The 19,920-nt window shown below is 47.2% G+C and overlaps 2 protein-coding genes across 5 annotated transcripts in view; both read right to left on the reverse strand.

The window, feature by feature from the left end:
- GGA2 (golgi associated, gamma adaptin ear containing, ARF binding protein 2) overlaps positions 1 to 262 on the reverse strand; it is a 47,035-nt gene extending 46,773 nt beyond the window's left edge. The window contains exon 1 of one of the 2 annotated variants that reach the window (XM_007987892.3): positions 73 to 262. In XM_007987892.3, the coding sequence (XP_007986083.1) occupies positions 73 to 172 (100 nt within the window). In that variant the 5' untranslated portion in view covers positions 173 to 262. The remainder of the gene's footprint in view (positions 1 to 72) is intronic. The other variant, XM_007987896.3, reaches the window with a different exon arrangement.
- Positions 263 to 1,262: 1,000 nt separating this feature from the next.
- EARS2 (glutamyl-tRNA synthetase 2, mitochondrial) overlaps positions 1,263 to 19,920 on the reverse strand; it is a 44,627-nt gene continuing 25,969 nt past the window's right edge. The window contains exons 6-10 of one of the 3 annotated variants that reach the window (XR_496311.3): positions 19,336 to 19,489; positions 19,094 to 19,224; positions 15,167 to 15,302; positions 13,435 to 14,376; positions 1,263 to 13,341 (exon numbers count right to left, since the gene is read on the reverse strand). Coding sequence is in view for 2 of the 3 variants with exons in the window: in XM_007987897.3 (XP_007986088.1) it covers positions 15,050 to 15,302; positions 19,094 to 19,224; positions 19,336 to 19,489 (538 nt within the window). In the remaining variant the exon portion in view is untranslated. Of the gene's footprint in view, positions 14,377 to 14,942; positions 15,303 to 19,093; positions 19,225 to 19,335; positions 19,490 to 19,920 lie in introns of those variants that run through there. The other 2 variants (XM_007987904.3, XM_007987897.3) reach the window with 2 other exon arrangements.

Below are 19,920 nucleotides of genomic sequence, written 5' to 3' on the forward strand. Positions count from 1 at the left end.
GCCCCGGGAGGCGGGAAGCGAGGCCTCACGTGCGGCGCAGCGGCCGCGCCGAGGGCCTGCCAGGCTACTCACTGAGCCACAGCTCCAGCGCCGCTGCCGGGCCCGGGGGACCCTGGGCCGACTCGGTTCCCGCCACAGCCCCCGCCCCCGCCGCCACCGCAGTCGCCGCCATCGCCTCAGCCCGGACGCGGCGGCCGCGGGCGCCACCGCCTCCTTAGCTGCCGTAGCCGCCTGGCGCTCTACTCGGCTGACTGCGCTGCAGGCGCGGTGGGCACGTGACGGAGCGGAGCCGCTGGTGCCACGCCCACTTCCCAGGCCCCGCCTCCACGCGGGGCGGGCCGGGATATTTCTCAGCCCAGATCCCTCTACCCAGCGCGGGTCTTCTGAGACCACTCACCATACGGTTGCTAGATAAAATACAGGACACCCAGTTAAATTTGATTTTCAGAAGAACGTGAATAATTCTTTTAGCATTTTTATTTTTTAAGAGATGGGGTATTGCTCTGTCACTCAGGCTGGAGTCCAAAGGCGCGATCATGGCTCACTGTAGCCTCCACCTCCCGGGCTCAAGCGATCCTCCCGCCTCAGCCTCCTGAGGAGCTGGGACAACGGGCGGGTACCACCACGCCTGGCTAATTTGTGTGTTTTTGGTAGACACTGGATTTCACCATGTTGCCCAGGGTCGTCTCAAACTCCTGGGCTACAAAAGATCCTCTTACCTTGACCTTCCACAGTGCTTGCATTTTTTAAAATTATTTTTTATGTTTTTCGAGATGGAGTCTCACTCTGTCGCCTAGGCTGGAGTGCAGTGGCGCCATCTTGGCTCACTGCAACCTCTGCTTCCCGGGTTCAAGCGATTCTCCTGCCTCAGCCTCCCAAGTAGCTGGGACTATTGGCGCGTGCCACCACGCCCAGCTAATTTTTTTGTATTTTTAGAGACGAAGGTTCACTATGTTGGCCAGGCTGGTCTTGAACTGACCTCATGATCTGCCCGCTTCGCCCTCCCAAAGTGCTGGGATTACAGGCGTGAGCCACTGCGCCCCGCCTATGTGCTTGCATTTTTATTCACAGAAGGGTTTTCCCGGAACACTTCTTTTTTTTGATGGAGTCTCGCTCTGTCGCCCAGGCTGGAGTGCAGTGGCGCTATCTCAGCTCACTGCAACCTCCGCCTCCCTGGTTTCCTGGAACACTTCTAAAATAACATGTCCTGCATTCCTCAACACTCTGCTTCATTTTCTGCATCACACAGTACACCATCGATATATTATTTACTTGCTTATTTTATTAAAAGATAATTTTCCCAAAAACGTATGTCATGTTCTCATAATTATGAAATGAACACATGTTAAACATTTTATTTAATTACGAGTGAACCAAGCAGATGTTAGAATCAATCCAAAAGTGAAGTCAAAGAATGGCAAATTTATCTGGAAAAAAAGGAATGTAAAATGAATGTGCAAATGGACACAAAACTGGTTGTTCCATCGGCGTGAGAGCTGTCCCTCCAGTGGGCAGAATTAATTTACCTATTTATAGGCAAGAATTATTTTGAGTTGCTATCAGGTGTCTACAACTTAACAGAATTATATAAGACTTCTCAAAGACAAAGGCTGGAACCTGGAAGGTTGTGCTGTCTAGACAACGCATAATTTTCCATTGAAGCTGTTGTGCCGCACCCCTATTAACTTCAGTAGGGATGGCACCATGTTTGAGAGGCGGAAGAGACCCAGAGTCACTGAATGAGGCAGGTTTACTGAGGGGACTTACGGGTAGTGGTAGTGGGCTGGACAGGAGGACCACTACCATTTGTTAAAAGCATCAGTTTATATAGTATTTTCAAATGGCACCCTTCCCTTAGCAACCTCCATCTGGCAACCTCAATTTAACCCCAAAGGGCCTTGATCCCCCATATGGCCTGCGTACCACAGGATGGGGCCAAGGGTTCAGATGTTCCTCACAAAGAGTGAACCAGCCAGGCGCAGTGGCTCACGCCTGTAATCCCAGCACTTTGGGAGGCCAAGGTGGGCGGATCACGAGGTCAGGAGATTGAGACCATCCTGGCTAACACGGCGAAATCCTACCAAAAATGCAAAAAAATTAGCCGAGCATGGTGGCTGGCGCCTGCAGTCCCAGCTGCTTGGGAGGCTGAGGGAGGAGAATGGCATGAACCTGGGAGGCAGAGCTTGCAGTGAGCCGAGATCGTGTCACTGCACTCCAGCCTGGGCAACAGAGCTAGACTCCGTCTCAAAAAAAAGAGTGAACCTCCAGGCTGGCCACTCTGTGATTCCGTGGCTTGGAACTCAGAACACACATTCTTCTTAGACCATAGGGTCATTCTCAGGTACATATGCCATACAGAAGCAAAAATTCTTCCTTGTAGATAACTGAATAGCAATGGGCGATGATTCTTGTCCACACACATGCAGATGAATACTGTCCTGGGAACACACAAACTTATTCCTGTGGAAAAACCAGTTCTGCCCCCACTTGCACATCCATTTCAACATTCCTGATCTATATGAAAGAATGCGTCCATTCTTTTGACTGGTTTGAACATCTCACCAGTTTCCTCATTAAGGAGTTAAAGAAAATCTTTTTTTTTTTTTTTTGAGACGGAGTCTTGCTCTGTTGCCCAGGCTAGAGTGCAATGGTGCAATCTCGGTTCACTGCAACCTCTGCCTCCTGGGTTCAAGCAATTCTCCTGCCTCAGCCTCCCGAGCAGCCGGGAATACAGGCGCCGACCACCACACCCAGATAATTTTTGTATTTTTAGTAGAGACAGGGTTTCACCACGTTGGCCAGGCTGGTCTCGAACTCCTGACCTCAGGTGATCCGCCCACCTCGGCCTCCCACAGTGTTGGAATTATAGGCATAAGCCACTTTTATTTAGGCCAGCCTAAATAAAATCTTTAACACATATTTATCTCTTGAAGATTCTAAACATCTGGCAACACTGAACCCGGCTTTCTACACTGCAACAAAAACCTGGACATGACTAGAGTCTATGTATGTTAGAGGGGGCATGAGCTCTAGAGTTTGCCAAGGACCATCCTTCAACTCTTGAAACTTTACTTATTGTAAGCACCCACAATCCTTTAACATTTTTACATTGCTGGAGCTCAGAAAACCATATCCCAGAGTATGGTGTTTTGGCATAGCAAGTACGTTGAACTCAAAGAGACTGGAAAGCCTCAGAAGCAGCCTTAGAGCAAAGGCTCTCTGACCTCCTGCCCATCTTTCTTCTTCCAAGTCAAGCCACGGAAACTCCAATTCCTCTTTCCTAAGATGGGTCAGGGAAACTCAAACCCCCTCCCCTAAAGCCAGCCATAAAACCTAGACATATTACTCCAACCTTCCCCTATTTCTGTTTAAGAGTTGGCCATAAATAAATTTTCAGTTGGGCACGGTGGCTCACACCTGTAATCCCAGCACTTTGGGAGGCCGAGGCAGGCAGACCACTTGGGTCCAGGTGTTGAAGACCAGCCTGGGCAACACGGTGAAACCCCATCTCTACAAAAAAATACAAAAATTAGCTGGGTGTGCTGGTGTGTACTTGTAGTCCCAGCTACTCAGGAGGCTGAGGCAGGAGGACCACTTGAGCCTGGGAGGTGGAGGTTGCAGTGAACCAAGATAACACCACTGCACTCCAGCCTGGGCACGGAGAAAAAAAAAAAAAAAGAAATTATCTGAGTTACTTTGTCTGATAATAGGTGGTAATGCCCCCTTATTCCTGCCCTACACCTAGGAGGAAGGAATGATATACAGGTAAGCCAAGAAGAATTTCGACAGACCTTGCTGGGTCCTCCCACCAAAGTCTATTACCAATAGATCAATCATACCCTTTTGTTCAATCCTATGTCTACCTGGCTGTTGGTCATCAAACCTAAGCATAAAAGTAGACAGCCTTCCCTCAGTCTTTATTTCTGAAAGCTCCCATGTCAACAGAAAACTTTTTTTTTTTTTTTTTTTTGACGAAGTCTTACTCTGTCACCCAGGCTGGAGTGCTAGTGGCTTGATCTTGGCTCACTGTAACCTTTGCCTCCCAGATTCAATTGATTCTCCTGCCTCAGTCTCCCTAGTAGCTGGGATTACAGGCAACTGCCACCATGCCTGGCTAATTTTGTAATTTTTTTGTAGACATGGGATTTCACCATGTTGGCCAGGCTGGTCTTGAACTCCTGACCTCAAATGGTCTGCCCACCTCAGCCTTCCAAAATACTGAGATTACAGGTGTAAAGCCACTGTGCCCGGCCTGTAAAACTTTAATTAAATAAATCTGTTATGCTTTTCTCTTGTTAGCCCTTTTTTTTTTTGAGACAGGGTCTTGCTGTCAACCAGGCCGGAGTTCCGTGGCACCACCAGAGCTCACTGCAGCCTCGACCTCCCAGGCTCAAATGATCTTCCCAACCTCAGTCCTCAGAGAGTAGCTGGGACGACAGGCACACATGCCACCACTCCCAGCTAATTTATTTAGTTTTGTAGAGATAAGGTCTCACCATATTGCCCAGGCTGGTCTCAACTCCTGGGCTCAAGCAATCCTCCCAAAGTGCTGGGATTACAGGCGTGAGCCACCATACCTGGTCTTAACCCATCTTTTGTTATAGGAGTGTTGGCCACGACCCTTCAGAGAGGTAAGGAAAGGTGTAAGGTATAGATGTCCCACAACATCTAGATCAATGGTTTTCAAACTGGCATGTGTCAGAATCACCTGAAGGGTTTGTTGCAAATTGCAGGGCCCCAGCGCACGGTTTCAGATCTAGCAGGTCTGGGATGAGGCCCCAGAATTTGTCTTCGTAATAAATCTCCAGCTGACATTGATGCTGATGGTCTGGAGACCACAACAGAAACGATAAAGGCTAAGCGGGTAGGAAGTGGTTGAGGAGTTTAATGTAGTGGCTGGGTGTGCAGGCATTGTAATTAGAACTATGTTGTTTTCATCTAAGAAATAAGGGTAAGTGCCTACTTCATGGGGTTTTTTTCTTAATCTAAGAGAGATAATATATATATAAATATGCATCAGCTGGGTGTGGTGGTGCAAATGCCTATAGTCTCAGCTACTTGGGAGGGTGAGATAGGAAGATTGCTTGAGCCCAGGAGTTCAAGATCAACCTGGGCAACATAATGACGCCCATCTCTACAAAAAAAACAAAAAAAACAAAAAAAAAAGAAATTAAAAGGCCGGGCATGGTGGCTCATGCCTGTAATCCCAGCACTTTGGGAGGCCAAGGCAGATGGATTATCTGAGGTCAGGAGTTCAAGATCAGCCTGGCCAACATGACGAAACCCCTTCTCTACTAAAAATACAAAAATTAGCCGGGCGTGGTGGTGTGTGCCTGTAATCCCAGCTATTCAGGAGGCTGAGACCAGAGAATCGCTTGAACCCAGGAGGTGGAGACTTCAGTGAGCTGAGATTGCACCACTGCTCTCCAGCCTGCAAAAAAATAAAAAATAAAAAATAAAAATTGAACAAAAATAAATTACCCAGTCTCTGATATTTCTTTACAGCAACACAATGACACATTAACACATAGCTTAAGCTGAAATACCAATCTTCTGTCCTTGGCACTCCTGGATTTTAGGTCTTCAGGTTTTGATTAGAATCTACACCACTGGCTCTCTAGCTTTCAGGCCCTTCAACTACACCACTGGCTTTCCTGGGTTTCCAGGTTGCACAAGCAGATCAGATGACTTTTCAGCTTCTCAATTTTTATTTTTTCTGGAGACACAGTCTAGCTCTGTTGCCCATGCTGGAGTGCAGTGGCACCATGATAGGTCACTTGCAGCCTCCAACTCCTTGGTTCAAGTATCCTCCCCCTTTAGCCTCCCAAGTAGCCAGGTCTATAGGTATGTGTCACCATGCCCAGCTACTTTCTAAATTTTTTGTAGAGATGGGGTCCCCCCATGTTGCCCAGGCTGGTCTTGCACTCCTGGGCTCAAGCAGCCCTCCCACCTCAGCCTCCCAAAGTGCTGGGATTACAATTACAGGCATAAGCCATCATCACCGACCTATTTTTTTTTTTTTTTTTTTTGAGACATGGTCTTGCTCTGTTGCCCAGGCTAGAGTGCAGTGGTACAATCACAGCCCACTACAGCCTCGACTTCCTGGGCTCAAGTGATCTTCCCACCTCAGCCTCCCTAATAGGTAGGACTATAGGCACACACCACCATGCCCAATTTTTTTTTTTCTATTTTTTTATAAAGATGGGGTCTTACTATGTTGCCCAGACTGGTCTCGAACTCCTGGGTTCAAGCAATCCTCTTGCCTCGGCTTCCCAAAGTGCTCGGATTACAGGCATGAGCCACCACACTCGGCCTTTTCAGCTTCTATAATTTGATGAGGCACTACCTAATAGTAAATCTCTCTTCCTAGGTATATATCCTGTTGGTTCTATTTCTCTGGAGAACCCTAACATAGGCCCTTAGAGGCTGTGATGAGAGAACATGGCTTTATAGTGAAAATAGCCCTTTTCTGTGCCTCATTTTCCAATCTTCTCCTACCAGGGCTCCTTGCTTCCATCTGCTCCTGCTTAAGTCTCTCTTCAGCATATATGCCAGAATGACCTTTCAAAAACCACAAATCTGCTCATTCAATGGCTAAACACGTCAATGGCTAAAACATTTCAATGGCTCTGCACCTCCCACCTTATGAAGACCCAACTTCTTGCCTTCATTAACTGAACCCCAACTTTGCTGAGGTATCCACCACTCCCCACCCAGCCATGCACCTCAGGGACACACAGACCCCCTGCATCTCCAGCTCTGGGTCTGACTGATTTATGGAGACCCTCACTGCCCCAGCAGGGATGGCTAACAATTTGGAAGTTGAGTAGAGGGAGGGTACTTAGGAGTTTCCTTGCTGTTGGAAGAGAGTCATAGAAAGCCACCCTCTCCCCAGCCGACATGAAGGAGGAAGTGCACAGGCCTGACTGCTGCAGGCAGCCAACTGTGGCTGCCGCAGACGCTGTGGCCAGGAGGGCGGAGAGAAAGAAGGACCCTGGGCCCTCACTTATGTCACCACATGTGTAATTAACCAACCCTGCAGCCTGCCTTACCCATGAACTTCCTGCTAAGTAGGATAATAAATCTTATTTAAGATTTATTGCTCTGTTGCCCAGGCTGGAGTGCAGTGGTGCAATCACAGCTCACTGCAGTCTTGACTTCCTGGGCTCAAGTGATCCTCCCGCCTCAGCCTCCCTAGTAGGTGAGACTATAGGCACATGCCACCATGCCCAGCCAATTTTTTTTCTATTGAATCTGGGTTTTATTATTTGCATGGGATGAAACACTTATACCTTTAACCAGTCAAAGAAGAGCCATTTGGATCTCACGTCTGCCTGGTTTCTCAGCAGCCACTTCTACCTCTCTCCCAACTCCTACCCTTGGTCCAGTCCTGACCAACTTTGTGAAGCGTTATTTTTCATCCCTCTCCTTGGAATATCCTTCCAACTCCCATCTACCTGGGAAACTCCTACTCATCCCTCAGAACCCAGTTCAAAGGTCACTTAGTCTGTAAAGGCCCAGCTATCCTCCCACCTCAGCCTCTCAAGTAGCTGGGACCACAAGTGCTCACAATGCTCAGCTAATTTCTGTATTTTTTTTGTAGAGATGGGGGGGTTTCACCATGTTGCCTAGGCTGGTCTCAAACTCCTGTGCTCAAGCGATCCTCCCCCATTGGCCTCCCAAAGTGCTGGGATTACAGGAGTGAGGCACCACACCCAGCCAACAACTTCTAATTTTAGTACCCACTAAACGTATGTCCGTCATCTGTCCCCACCCTTCACTTCCAAGCTTTGTCAAAGGTAGTCTCTCCCAGACAGCTGGATTCAATGCAAATTACAGGCCACAGACTGGACTGCTAATTATAACGGCAAATCTTGCGAAAGAGGAAAGATTTCCTCACTTAGATGGAAGTGATACTAGTAACTGTTGAGAGTCTGGCAGTTAGACCAGCTGATGAGTGCCACTTCTGAAGAAACTCATCTTACTAATATAGTCCTCTAACATATTTTTCCTCATGAGATCTTGACCCTTACTATGTATCTGACAACATGCCAGGTGCTGTGGTTATACTAAAAGACTGACTTCCTTACTGCCATAATCTCATATTCTTTTGAGTAAGATAGACAGTAAACACATACAAATACAATATGTAATTTCATATAGTAAAGAGTACTATGAGGGCAAAAATAAAGTAGGATAAAGGCAGTATGAATGGAATTCCAAATTTGGCTATAAATATGTAATTTTCTGGAAAGGGGAAAGGACACTTTTTTTTTTTTCTTTTGTTGAGACAGTCTTGCTCTGTCACCCTGCCTGGAGTACAATGGCACTATCCTGGCTCACTGCAGCCTCCACCTCCCTGGGCTCAGGTGATCCTCCCACCTCAGCCACTCCAGTAGCTGGGATTACAGGTGTGCATCACTACACACCACTAATTTTTGTTTTTTTTTTTTTTTTGTAGAAACGGGGTTTCACCATGTTTTCTAGGTTGGTCTCGAACTCCTGGGCTCAAGTGATCCACCGGCCTCGGCCTCCCAATGTGCTGGGATTACATGCGTGAGCCACCATGCCCAGCCCTGGAAAGGATACTCTCTAAACAACACTGAAAAAGAACATGCTCAGAGCAAGGAACTGGTTTCCCACTCACTAAAGTGAGTCCCCTGCAGCCATGATCATAGAATGTGACTCCCACTGACCATAGCTGATTGGACCAGGGGTAGACACCTGACGCAGGCTACGTCAATCAGATACTCCCCTGCGAGTTTGTATGTGGAATACTGGTTATTTAATTGGTAGTGTAGGAGAAGAGAGATGATTTAGCTTCAGGGCTGGGGCATTTGTTGGCCAAGTGCAGAGATAAAGAGAGAGGCAGCCTGCAGAGGGAAAACAAGGGGAGCAGACACACACAGAGGGGTGAATGTTAGAAACTGTGCCATCTCAGAGGAAGAGCAGACACACAAGAGGGGTTGAATGTTAGAAAATGTGCCATCTCAGAGGGCCGGCCGAGTGGCTGCCTTTGGTCCCAACAGGTTTCTAGGTACAGATTCCATTCTCTTGTGAGGTCCACTTGGAAGTCCTGCCCTTTATATCTGTGAGAGTCCTAATTCTTCCAATAAATTCCTTTCATGGTTTCGGTTAGTCTGAGTGTGTTTATATGCATTGCCACCAAGATCACTGTTTCTAAGGATGAAAATAATGGTGATAGTGATACCTAACATTTATTAAATGCCATGCAATGTTCTAAGAACTTCATATATGTTGCCAGGCATCGTGGCTCATGCATGTAATCCCAGCACTTTGGAAGACTGAGGCGGGAGGATCACCTGAGGTCGGGAGTTCGAGACCAGCCTGACCAACATGGAGAAACCCCATCTCTACTAAAAATACAAAATTAGCTGGCTATGGCAGCACATGGCACATGCCTGTAATCCCAGCTACCTGGAAGGCTGAGGCAGGAGAATCACTTGAACCTGGGAGGCGGAGGTTGCAGTGAGCCGAGATCGTGCCATTGCATGCCAGCCTGAGCAACAGGAGTGAAACTCCATCTCAAAAAAAAAAAAACCAAAAGAACTTCATATATATTATCTATTCCAATCCTTACAACTCTTTGAGACAGGTACAATTCTTATCCCTATTTTGCAAACAAGGAAACTGAGGTACAGAAAGTCACACGTGAATAAGGGGCAGAATGTTTCTGAATCTAGACAGCCTCTGTGCCCTTCACCGCTGCAGTATACTCTCAAAACACCAGGGATGGGCTTGAGGTTATTTAAAAAGTATGAAATTCCTTCAAACACTTTTACTTAGCCAGGTGTGGTAGCATACACCTGTGATTTCAGCTACTCAGAAAGCTGAGATGGGAGGATCTCTTGAGCCCAGGAGTTAGAGCTGCAGTGAGCTATAATTGTGCCACTGCATTCCAGTCTGGACAAGAGAGCAACATCCTCTCTCTTAAAAAAACAAAACAAAACAATAAACTAGTCTTACTGATCCTGAGCAAAACCCCCAAACAGAAGACAAGACATCTGGAGCTGCTTTCAGCGTAGCACAGCACACTCCACGTGAGGAAGAAGTAGCAGCAGCTTTATTAATTTCGCTTTTTTATTAAATTTTTTTTTTTTTTTGAGACAGAGTGTCGCTCTGTTCTACAGGCTGGAGTACAATGGTGTGATCTTGGCTCGCTGCAACCTCCCCTTCTGGGGGGTTCAAGAGATTCTTGTGCCTCAGCCACCCAAGTAGCTGGGATTATAGGTATGAGCCACCACACTTGGCTAATTTTTGTACTTTTAGTAGAGAGAGGGTTTTACCATGTTGGCCAGGCTGGTCTTGAACTCCCAGCCTCAAGTATCTACCTGCCTTGGCCTCCCAAAACGTTGGGATTATAGGTGTGAGTCACCATGCCCAGCTCTAATTTAGTATTTTTAAAAAATTATGGTAAAATACAGAAAAACATAAAATTTACCATCTCAGTCATTTTTAAGTATACAGTTCAGTGGCGTTACATATCTTTATAATGTTGTGCAATTATCACCATCCACCCCCGTAACTTTTCATCTTGTAAAACTGAAACTCTTTACCCTAAACAGTAACTTCCCATTTCTGCCTCCCCAAGTCTGACAACCACCATTCTTTCTGCCTCTATAATTTTGATTATTTTAAGTACTTCAAATAAGTAGAATCTTACAGTATCTATCCTTTTATCTTTATTTTATTCATTTTTTTTTTCTTTGAGATGGAGTCTCACTCTGTCGCCCAGGCTGGAGTCCAGTGGTGCGATCTCCACTCACTGCAAGCTCCGCCTCCTGGGTTCATGCCATTCTCCTGCCTCAGCCTCCCGAGTAGCTGGGACTACAGAAGCCTGCCACCATGCCCAACTAATTTTTTGTATTTTTTAGCAGAGAGGGGGTTTCACCATGTTAGCCACGATGGTCTCGATCTCCTGACCTTGTGATCTGTCTGCCTCGGCCTCCCAAAGTGCTGGGATTACAGGTGTGAGCCACCAGGTCTGGCCTATTCATTTTTTTTTAGACATAGGATCTTGCTCTGTTGCCCAGGCTAGAGTGCAGTGGTGCATTCATAGCTCACGGCAGCCTTAACTCCTCAGCTCACATGATCCTCCTACCTTAGTCTCCCAAGTAGCTGGGACTACAGGCATATGTCACCTCACCTGGCTAAGTTTTAAGTTTTTTGTAGAGACAGGATCTCACTATGTTGCCCAGGCTGGTCTCAAACTCCTGGCCTTTGACAAGCCTGCCACCTTTGCCTCACAAAGCGTTAGGAAGTATTTGTCCTTTTGTGACTAACATTTCATTTAGCATAAAGTCCTAGAGGTTCATCCATGTTATAGATATACCAGAATTGACTTAGTATTTTGACCACTCACTTTGTTAAAAACTCTCTCTTGACTGTGAGTCAAGGAGCTCCTTGTAACCATTCTTTTTTTTTTTTTTTTTGAGACGGAGTCTCGCTCTGTCGCCCAGGCTGGAGTGCAGTGACCGGATCTCAGCTCACTGCAAGCTCCGCCTCCCGGGTTTATGCCATTCTCCTGCCTCAGCCTCCCGAGTAGCTGGGACTACAGGCGCCCACTACCTCACTCGGCTAGTTTTTTGTATTTTTTTAGTAGAGACGGGGTTTCACCGTGTTAGCCAGAATGGTCTTGATCTCCTGACCTCGTGATCCGCCCGTCTCGGCCTCCCAAAGTGCTGGGATTACAGGCTTGAGCCACCGTGCCCGGCCTGCAACCATTCTTAATGTCTTAGAAACACATGCTCTGACAACACTTAGTAGATCAGAGTTAAGCTTGGACTCTAGATCGGCACAGATCTGAGTTTAAGTCTTGGTTTTTGCCTCGTACTATAACCTCGGAAGCTTTAGTTAACTTTTCAGAGCCTCGGTTTCCATATCTGTAACAGAAAAATAAAAATACTGCTTCTCTCATAGTGTTATAAAAAAAATTTACTGAGATAGAAAGTATCTCAGGATGGACTAAGGCATTTATGAGCATTATCTGACACCTGGGAGTGGGTGAGGCTCATATAAGTGGATGATAAATTAAAATATTGTTATTATTGTCCCCTTCTGTGGTCAACCACCTGTTGTTTCTGCCATTACATCTTCTTCTGGAGAAAGCTCCCTAGTTTTCCTTGGGAACAACTTTTCGTCCATTGGATATAATCCCTGTGAAACTACCTATTACTGGCCAAGGAATGGTAGCAAGACCTCAGCTACTCCAACAGATACTCGCTCCTCAGAATCTGAACCTTGAGCAGAGTTATACAAAACTGACGGGAAAACACGGAGAAATTAACAACAACAAAACGGTTGTAGTTCATGTGTTGCCACCAAAGAACTCAGACAAGACTGGCCATTAGCTCCTGTAGCCAGTTCCTGTCTATTCCAAGACCTGGATTTTTGGCTTTTCTGTAGATGCTGTGGCTCTCTTAGGGCCTCCAATAAATGTAAGTGAGGCAGAGCTGGTTTCTATTGTTTGCAACCAACGGACTTAATGGATGCTGTATCAGAAAGAACTGGTATATTCTTTAAGCAAAGACTAGGACTCTATGGGGCTCAACAAACTCTGTAATCACCTTTCCACTCCCCTGGACAAAATAAATATATTAATTGTCTACTGCTGGAGCGCAAATTATCCCCAAACCAAGTAGCTTTAAACAATAAACATTTACTATCTCACAGTTCATATGTGTCTGAAAATTCCAGGGCAGCTTCTCTGAGTTGTTCTGGCTCAGAGTCACAAGCGAGATCAGCCAGGACTACAGTCATGTGGCTGCTTGACTGGAATTGGAGGACCCGATTCCAAGATGGCGCACTTCCATGGCTGTTGGTGGGAGGCTCGATCCCTTGTCATGTGGAGCACCCCATAAGGCTGCTTAAGTATTTTCATGACCTGGAAGCTGGCTTCCCCCAAAGCAAGCAATCAAAGAGAACAAGACAGAAGCCATGATGTATTTCACGACTTACCCTCAGAAGCCAAACTCTCCATTTCTTCAATAGTGTAGTGGTTACACAAGTCAGGCCTATTCAATGGGGGAGGGAACCACACAAGGGTGAATAGAAAAAGGCAGGGATGGTTGGGGGCCAACTTAGAGGCTGGCTGCCATGCAGGGGAAGCCTACAAGCCTTGTAGGGGTTTGTCTACCCTGCCACCATCCTCCTTTCACTTGCTACTCCTCTTCACTGAAGACCCCAAGAAGCATATCTCATTTCAGAAACCAGCAGAGATGATGACTTATAAGTCATGGAGGAAGGAAGAGGTGGATTTGAAGAGAAAGCCACAAAATAGGCAGGGTGGAGATCTCCAGTCCAAGGACCAGGTCTGGAAGACTGGAAAAACGGAACATATGACGTTTAGGGAAGGGAGACACAGGCTGCCCCAAGGCTCAAGAATACAGGGAAGCATAAGACAAGAGCGCTTACCCTTGGCAGTGGAGTCACTTCTCCTTTTACAACCCCAAAGAAAGGCTGGCATCCAGTTCAGCCCTGCTTGTGTCACGTATCCTTTACTGCTCTGAGTCCTTGGGGCCTGAGAACTGGGACCCATGAGTCCCGCTGCCCAGCTTCTACAGGCTGAATTGTGTCCCTCTAAATTCTTACGTTGAGAAATCCCCAGCACCTCAGAATGAGACTTTACTTGGAGAATGAGCATTTAAAGAAGTGATTAAGTTAAAATGAGGCTGGTTAAAGTTAAAATCCAGTGCAACTGGTATTCTTAGAAGAGGAACGTTGGGCACATAATGAAACCAGAGATGTGTATGCATGGAGGGAAGACCGCACAAGGACACAGTGAGAAGACAGCTGTCTGCAAGTCAAGAAAAGAGGCCTTCAGGAAAAACCAGGCCTGCCACCTTGATCTTGAACCTCTAGCCTCCGGAAATGTAAGAAAATAAATCCCCATTGTTTAAACCACCTGGTTCTGTGGCATTTTGTTATGCAGACCCTAGCAAACTGAAACCCAGGGCTTCTGCATTGTTCCGGGATGTTAGCTTTTCTATGAACTAACTCCGAACCTCTGCTGTGTAATGTGTGAGAAACCAGACCCAGAGAATGCCTTTCCAGAGTCAAGAAGGTTAGATGGGTTGGGCTTCCCCAGCCAGCTGACAAGGACGGGCCTGTGGTGGATCCATAAATGCACTTGTCTGCAGTCAGAGATTGTTTCTACTCTTAGTTCCTTCGGCAAACTTCCCAACAAGCCCCAGGCCTCCTTCTGGTCTCTGAAAGCTGTTTCTAAACTCACAGGTTCTCAGGGCGATCTCCATTGCCCGACACATCCTCTCCCTAGCTGGAAACCACCTTCTGGATCCGTTCCCGCACTTCCTTTGGTCCCAAGGACAACATCATCTCAGCTACAGGAGGTCCTTGCTGAGAACAAAAAGAGCAAATATTGCTTTACTACCTTAAACTGCCTAAAGAACTGATGCTTAGCCTCAGTCTGCAGAAATTATTCCCAGGCCAGCCCCCACACTGCTGCCTGTGTTCTGAGGATCAATGCTTGTGTTATTTCTCTGGACAAGGATGGGTCCTAGGAGCCTGTTTCTCCCGCAACCACCGCCTTTTTTTTTTTTTTTTTTGAGATGGGAGTCTCACTCTATCGCCCAGGCTGGAATACAATGATACGATCTTGGCTCACTGCAACCTCTGCCTCCCAGATTCAGGCAATTCTCATGCCTCACCCTCCCAAGTAGCTGGGATTGCAGGCGCACCACCACACCCAGCTAATTTTTTGTAATTTTAGTAGAGACAAGGTTTCACCATGTTGCCCAGGCTGGTCTCAAACTCCTGACCTCAGGTGATCCACCTGCCTAGGCCTCCCAAAGTGCTGGGATTACAGGTGTGAGCCACCATGCCTGGCCTGTTTTTCCCATATTAAGTAAGCTGTTGTTAGGTCTGTTATCCCCAATAAACTGCAAACCCCATGAAGGCAGAGATTATGAATGTGTGTTTCATTCTATACTGTATCCACTGTACCTAACACAATGCTTGCACATAGTAGGTACTCAATAGTGTCTGTCGATTGACTGAATGAGGGGAGTGATCATATTTCTTTCATCTCTGTATCTTGAACATTGAGCTCAGTGCCTGCCAGGAAACATAAGTTCAAAGGATCAATGAGGGGCTCCAGGGAACAATCCAACCTGCGTCCCTGCCTCACCTGCTGTCCACTGAGGGCTACCCGGAGGAGCTTCATCACATTACTGTGCTTGGTGCCTTCCAGACCTTCTGACAGCTTCTTCAGTTCTCCACTCAGCATATCCTGAGTTAAGCTCATACCAGATCTTTCTAGAAGCCTAGAAGAAGAGGGCCAGTTTACAGGGTCTGCATGGGCCAATGGCAAGTGGGTGCGAGGAAGGGCTTCAGAAGGTTATTGATCAGCTACAGTACAAGCAGCACAACCAATGTTCAAGCCTGTTTTGAGGGAGATGAGGAAGATATTGACCACTTTCTCCCTTATCCAGGTCGGGAAGGAAAAACTACCAAGGGACCACACACAGAGAAGCCGGTGGTCACAATGCAGGGAGGTAAGAGGTGCCATAAGAGGCTTTACTCATTGCTACCTCTGTGTCATTCAATCTTTATGCCTCAGTTTTCTCATCTGTAAAGTGGGGAGAATAATAGTATCTGAGGCTGGCACAGTGGCTCACGCCTGTAATCCCAGCAGTTTGGGAGGCTGAGGTGGGCAGATCACTTGACGTCAGGAGTTCGAGACCAACCTGGCCAACATGGTAAAACCCCATTTCTACTAAAAATACAAAAATATTAGCCAAGGGTGGTGGTGGGCGCCTGTAGTCCCAGCTACTCAGGAGGCTGAGGCAGGAGAATTGCTTGAACCCAGGAGGAGGTTGCAGTGAGCCGAGATTGCACCATTGCACTCCAGCCTGGGTGACAAGAGTGAGACTTTGTCTCAAAATAAAAAAATAAATAAATAATAGTATCTGTCCTGCACAGGGATATCCTAGAGGGTTAAAAAGAGTTATAAAGCACCAAGTGCCTGAACACATGATAAATACTCAGAAATAGTACTTTTTTTTTTTTTTTTTTTTTGAGATGGAGTCTCACTCTGTTGCCCAGGCTGGAGTGCAATGGCACGATCTCAGCTCACTGCAACTTCCACCTTCCGGGTTCAAGTGATTCTCCTGCCTTAGCCTCCTGAGTAGCTGGGATTACAGGCGTGTGCCACCCTGCCCGGCTTATTTTGTATTTTTAGTAGAGACAGGGTTTTACCATGTTGATCAGGCTGGTCTCAAACTCCTAACCTCAGGTGATCCACCCACCCTGGCCCCCCAAAGTGCTGGGATTATAGGCATGGGCCACCATGCCTGGCCTAGTATTACATTTTATATTTGAATTTAAAAATTTAAGAAATTAGTTAAGTACATTCAAGAGCTTTGAGACATTACAAAATGATCTTAAAAGAAACAGGTCTGCTTGTAGGCACGACAAAAAAGAAACTTAGGAATAGATTTGACATAGAATGGATAATTTCTGGGAAATTATCTGAAATATAGCTTTAAGATTGGTAGAGGGAGACTTCTTTGGAGACGTAGCCAAGAAGAGAAGAAATCAGAAGTCCCCACCCAGCTCCAGCAACGGCCCTGCCACCAACTTGCTATGGCTGTTCTTCCACAAATTGAAGCCTCTAGGATTCCAACGGGCCAGCAACCAACCCCCACATCCTGGCAGTCCAGCTGAGCAAGATGCTCTCCCCAAAAGCTTTAGTTTCAGGAGAAATTCTCCAATCAGTTAGAGCTGGACTTGCAAAAATTTGCCCTGGCCCTGATTCTTAGTCAAGAGATGGGAATAGGCTGGGGATGAGTATATTTCACTGCAACTTCCCAGTTCCTCTCATTTTTCAAAAAAATTAATTTTTTTTTTTTTTTTTTTTTAAGGGACAGGATCTTGCTCTGTCACGTAGGCTGGAATGCAGTAGTACAATCACAGCTCACTGCAGCCTCAAACTCCTGGGCTCAAACGATCCTTCCACCTCAGCCTCCTGAGCAGCTTGGACCACAGGCGCCCACCACCATACCTGGCTAATTTTATTTTTACTTTTTGTAGAGATGGGGTCAAGCTATGTTGCCGAGGCTGGTCTCAAACTCCTGGCTTCAAGTGATCCTCCCATTCACCCTCCCAGAATACTGGGATTATAGGCATGAGCCACAGCACCCAGCCTCTCCTCAGTTATTACTAGAGATTCCAAAGCGGAGACACTGAAGAGGAACTGAGGCTGGACATCTTCCTGGTGCAGATGATCTGTGATGGCAATTCTGACCCTGCCTGCTCAAACATGGTCCAGGCAACTGCATTCCAAAGTCAACTCAGTATGGACCACTACTGTCTCAGGGAACTGGGTTCATAAGTGATTTGAAGAAACAGCCTTTCAGTGCAGCCAGATTTCCTTACTAACTGTCAGCACTGAAGCAGATGAGTTTCAATTTCAGACAAGGGTGATCATTCTTACTGCATCATCTCTATGTTCTGAATGTTTGTGTTCCCCTAAATTCATATGTTGAAATTTTAACCCCCAAGGGGACAGTATTCAGAGGTGTGGGCTTTGGGAGGTGATCAGGTCATGTGGGCAGAGCCCTCATGCACAGATGAGTGCCTTTACAAAAGACACCCCAGAGAGGTCTCCCATCCCTCCACCATGTGAGGACACAGCAAAGGGCCAGAAAAAGGAAGGGCCCAGGAAGAAGGCCCTCACCAGACATCGAATCAGCAGCACCTTGACCCTGGACTTCTAGCCTCTAGACCTGTGAGAAAGAAATGTCTGTTGTTGAAGCCATCAGTCTATGTTATTTTGCTATAGTAACCCCATGGACTGAGACAATTATTAACTGGGTCACATGAGTACTGCTATTTACAAAATCCAGAAGATGAAATACTGAAGATATAAAATATAATGTGGGAAAAAAGCAGACACTCTCCCCAGTGGCACTGCAGGGAAGCAGGCTGCCGAGGAGGTGATGAAAGAATGACAGGCCGCAGGCCAGGAACAATGGCAATTCCAGACCCGCTAGAGCTGGCCCAGAGCTTGGCATGGGAATAGAAGGGATGTCTAGTGATCTGGCAGCTCCTGAACATTTGGATATCAGCTTTCCTGACTTGAGAGGGAGTCCCAGAGCAAATCTGAAATCCAGCCTCATGGTGGAGACAGGCAGTTATGACACTGAATCCTAGTGAATTAGAACTAATAGGCCCCGGCCAGGCACATGGCTCATGCCTGTAATCCTAGTACTCTGCGAGGCTGAGGCGTGAAGATCTCTTGAGCCTAGGAGTTTGAGACCAGCCTGGGCAACATGGCAAGACCTTGTCTCTACAAAAAGTAAAAAAATTAGCTGGGCGTAGTGACCTGTGCCTGTAGTCCCAGCTTCTCAAGAGGCTGAGGTGGGAGGATGAGCCCTGAGCCACTTCCTGCAGATTGCTACATAAGAGAGAAATGTAATTCCACAGGGGACATGTGCTGTCATTTCTTTTGTCTGGTAGAGAAACTTGCCCTCTAGTTACCTGATACAGAGCCTCTGCAGGGAAAGTGGTCAGCATCGGGGAGGAGGGGCAGAAGGGGAAAGGCAGAGAGAGAAAGCGAATCTTGGTAATGGAGTACTGACTCCTGTATTAAGCTGTGCCTCCAGCAGCCCTTCTTCTAGCATCTGCAGCTACATAAGCAATCATTCCCCATTGCCTAAGTCAACTTTGGTTGCATTTGTAATTGAAAGTTATTACTGTTAACAGTAGGAATTAGCATCATCTCTCTCTTACCAAGAAGGAAAAGGAAGCTCAAATAGGTACAGTAACTTTGCCAAAGTGAAACCGCCTGAGCAAGGTGACATATCTGGTGAGTACATGGCAGAGCTGGGATGCAACCAGGTTGGTGCAAGCAGTGAACACAGGCCTATGTACAGGGAAAGCCTGGTCCTCTGGGTAAGCCCTCCCACCAATGAAAGCCAGTGAAGGGTCACGTTTTCACTGGCCATGGGGTTGCGCTGGGGGCCCAACAGCCTAACCTTGAAGGAAAGGGAGCCATGGGAGGGAGAGGGGGAAGGAGGGTGTGGAATCCTGAGCTCAGCCTGCGGGTACTCACCCCAGCACACGCTTGGCAATCACATCCACCTCCTCCGAGATGGCGTCCAGCTGTGCTCGACCCACCGCAGGGCGAGTCCACAGATAAGAGTACACTGGGGACACCAAGTCCTGCAGGCGGCAAATGTGACCCTAGGGAAGGAGGCAGTCATTGAATGCACTAGCAACAGGGCTCTGGAAGGGAGGAGGAATTGAAGCACCCAGTAACCCCTCCCTCAGCCTCCCAGACCCCTGACACCACACCTGTCTCAGCAGGAGGATCCTCTCCACGTAGATTGGGTTGAGGACATCCCTATTTTGCAGTTGGCTCCCAAAGGCCTCCTCCACAAGGGCCTGCAGCTTCTCCACCAGCTGGCGCCTCTGGCTCTCATTGTTCACCAGCCGCCGGAGGTGCAGCCTGCGGAAGAAATCAAGGGGCTGCCCTACTGTCAACACCCCAACCCACCCAAACCGTCTCTCCCCCGGGGAGAGGGTGAAGTTGGAAGAATGACATATCAGGTTCCATGAGCCCTCCCTTTCGCAAGCTAGAAGTAGAATTCTCTTTACATTTATAAAAAGAAAGGGATGTGACTAAGGTCACAAATAGCCTGAAAGTCCCAAGCAACTCGGAGACATGCTTTGTTTTCAGGGGTTTTGCTTTTGTTTTTGTTTGAGAGTCTTGCTCTGTTGCCCAGACTGGAGTGCAGTACCACAATCATGGCTCACTACAGCCTAGACCTCCGAGGCACAAGTGATCTTCCCACCTCACCCTCCCAAGTAGCTGGGCCCACAGACACACATCACCATGCTCGGCTAATGTCTTAATTTTTTGTAGAGAGAGGGTCTTGC

Source organism: Chlorocebus sabaeus, chromosome 5 (genome assembly GCF_047675955.1).
Source record: "Chlorocebus sabaeus isolate Y175 chromosome 5, mChlSab1.0.hap1, whole genome shotgun sequence".
Lineage (NCBI taxonomy): Eukaryota > Metazoa > Chordata > Mammalia > Primates > Cercopithecidae > Chlorocebus > Chlorocebus sabaeus.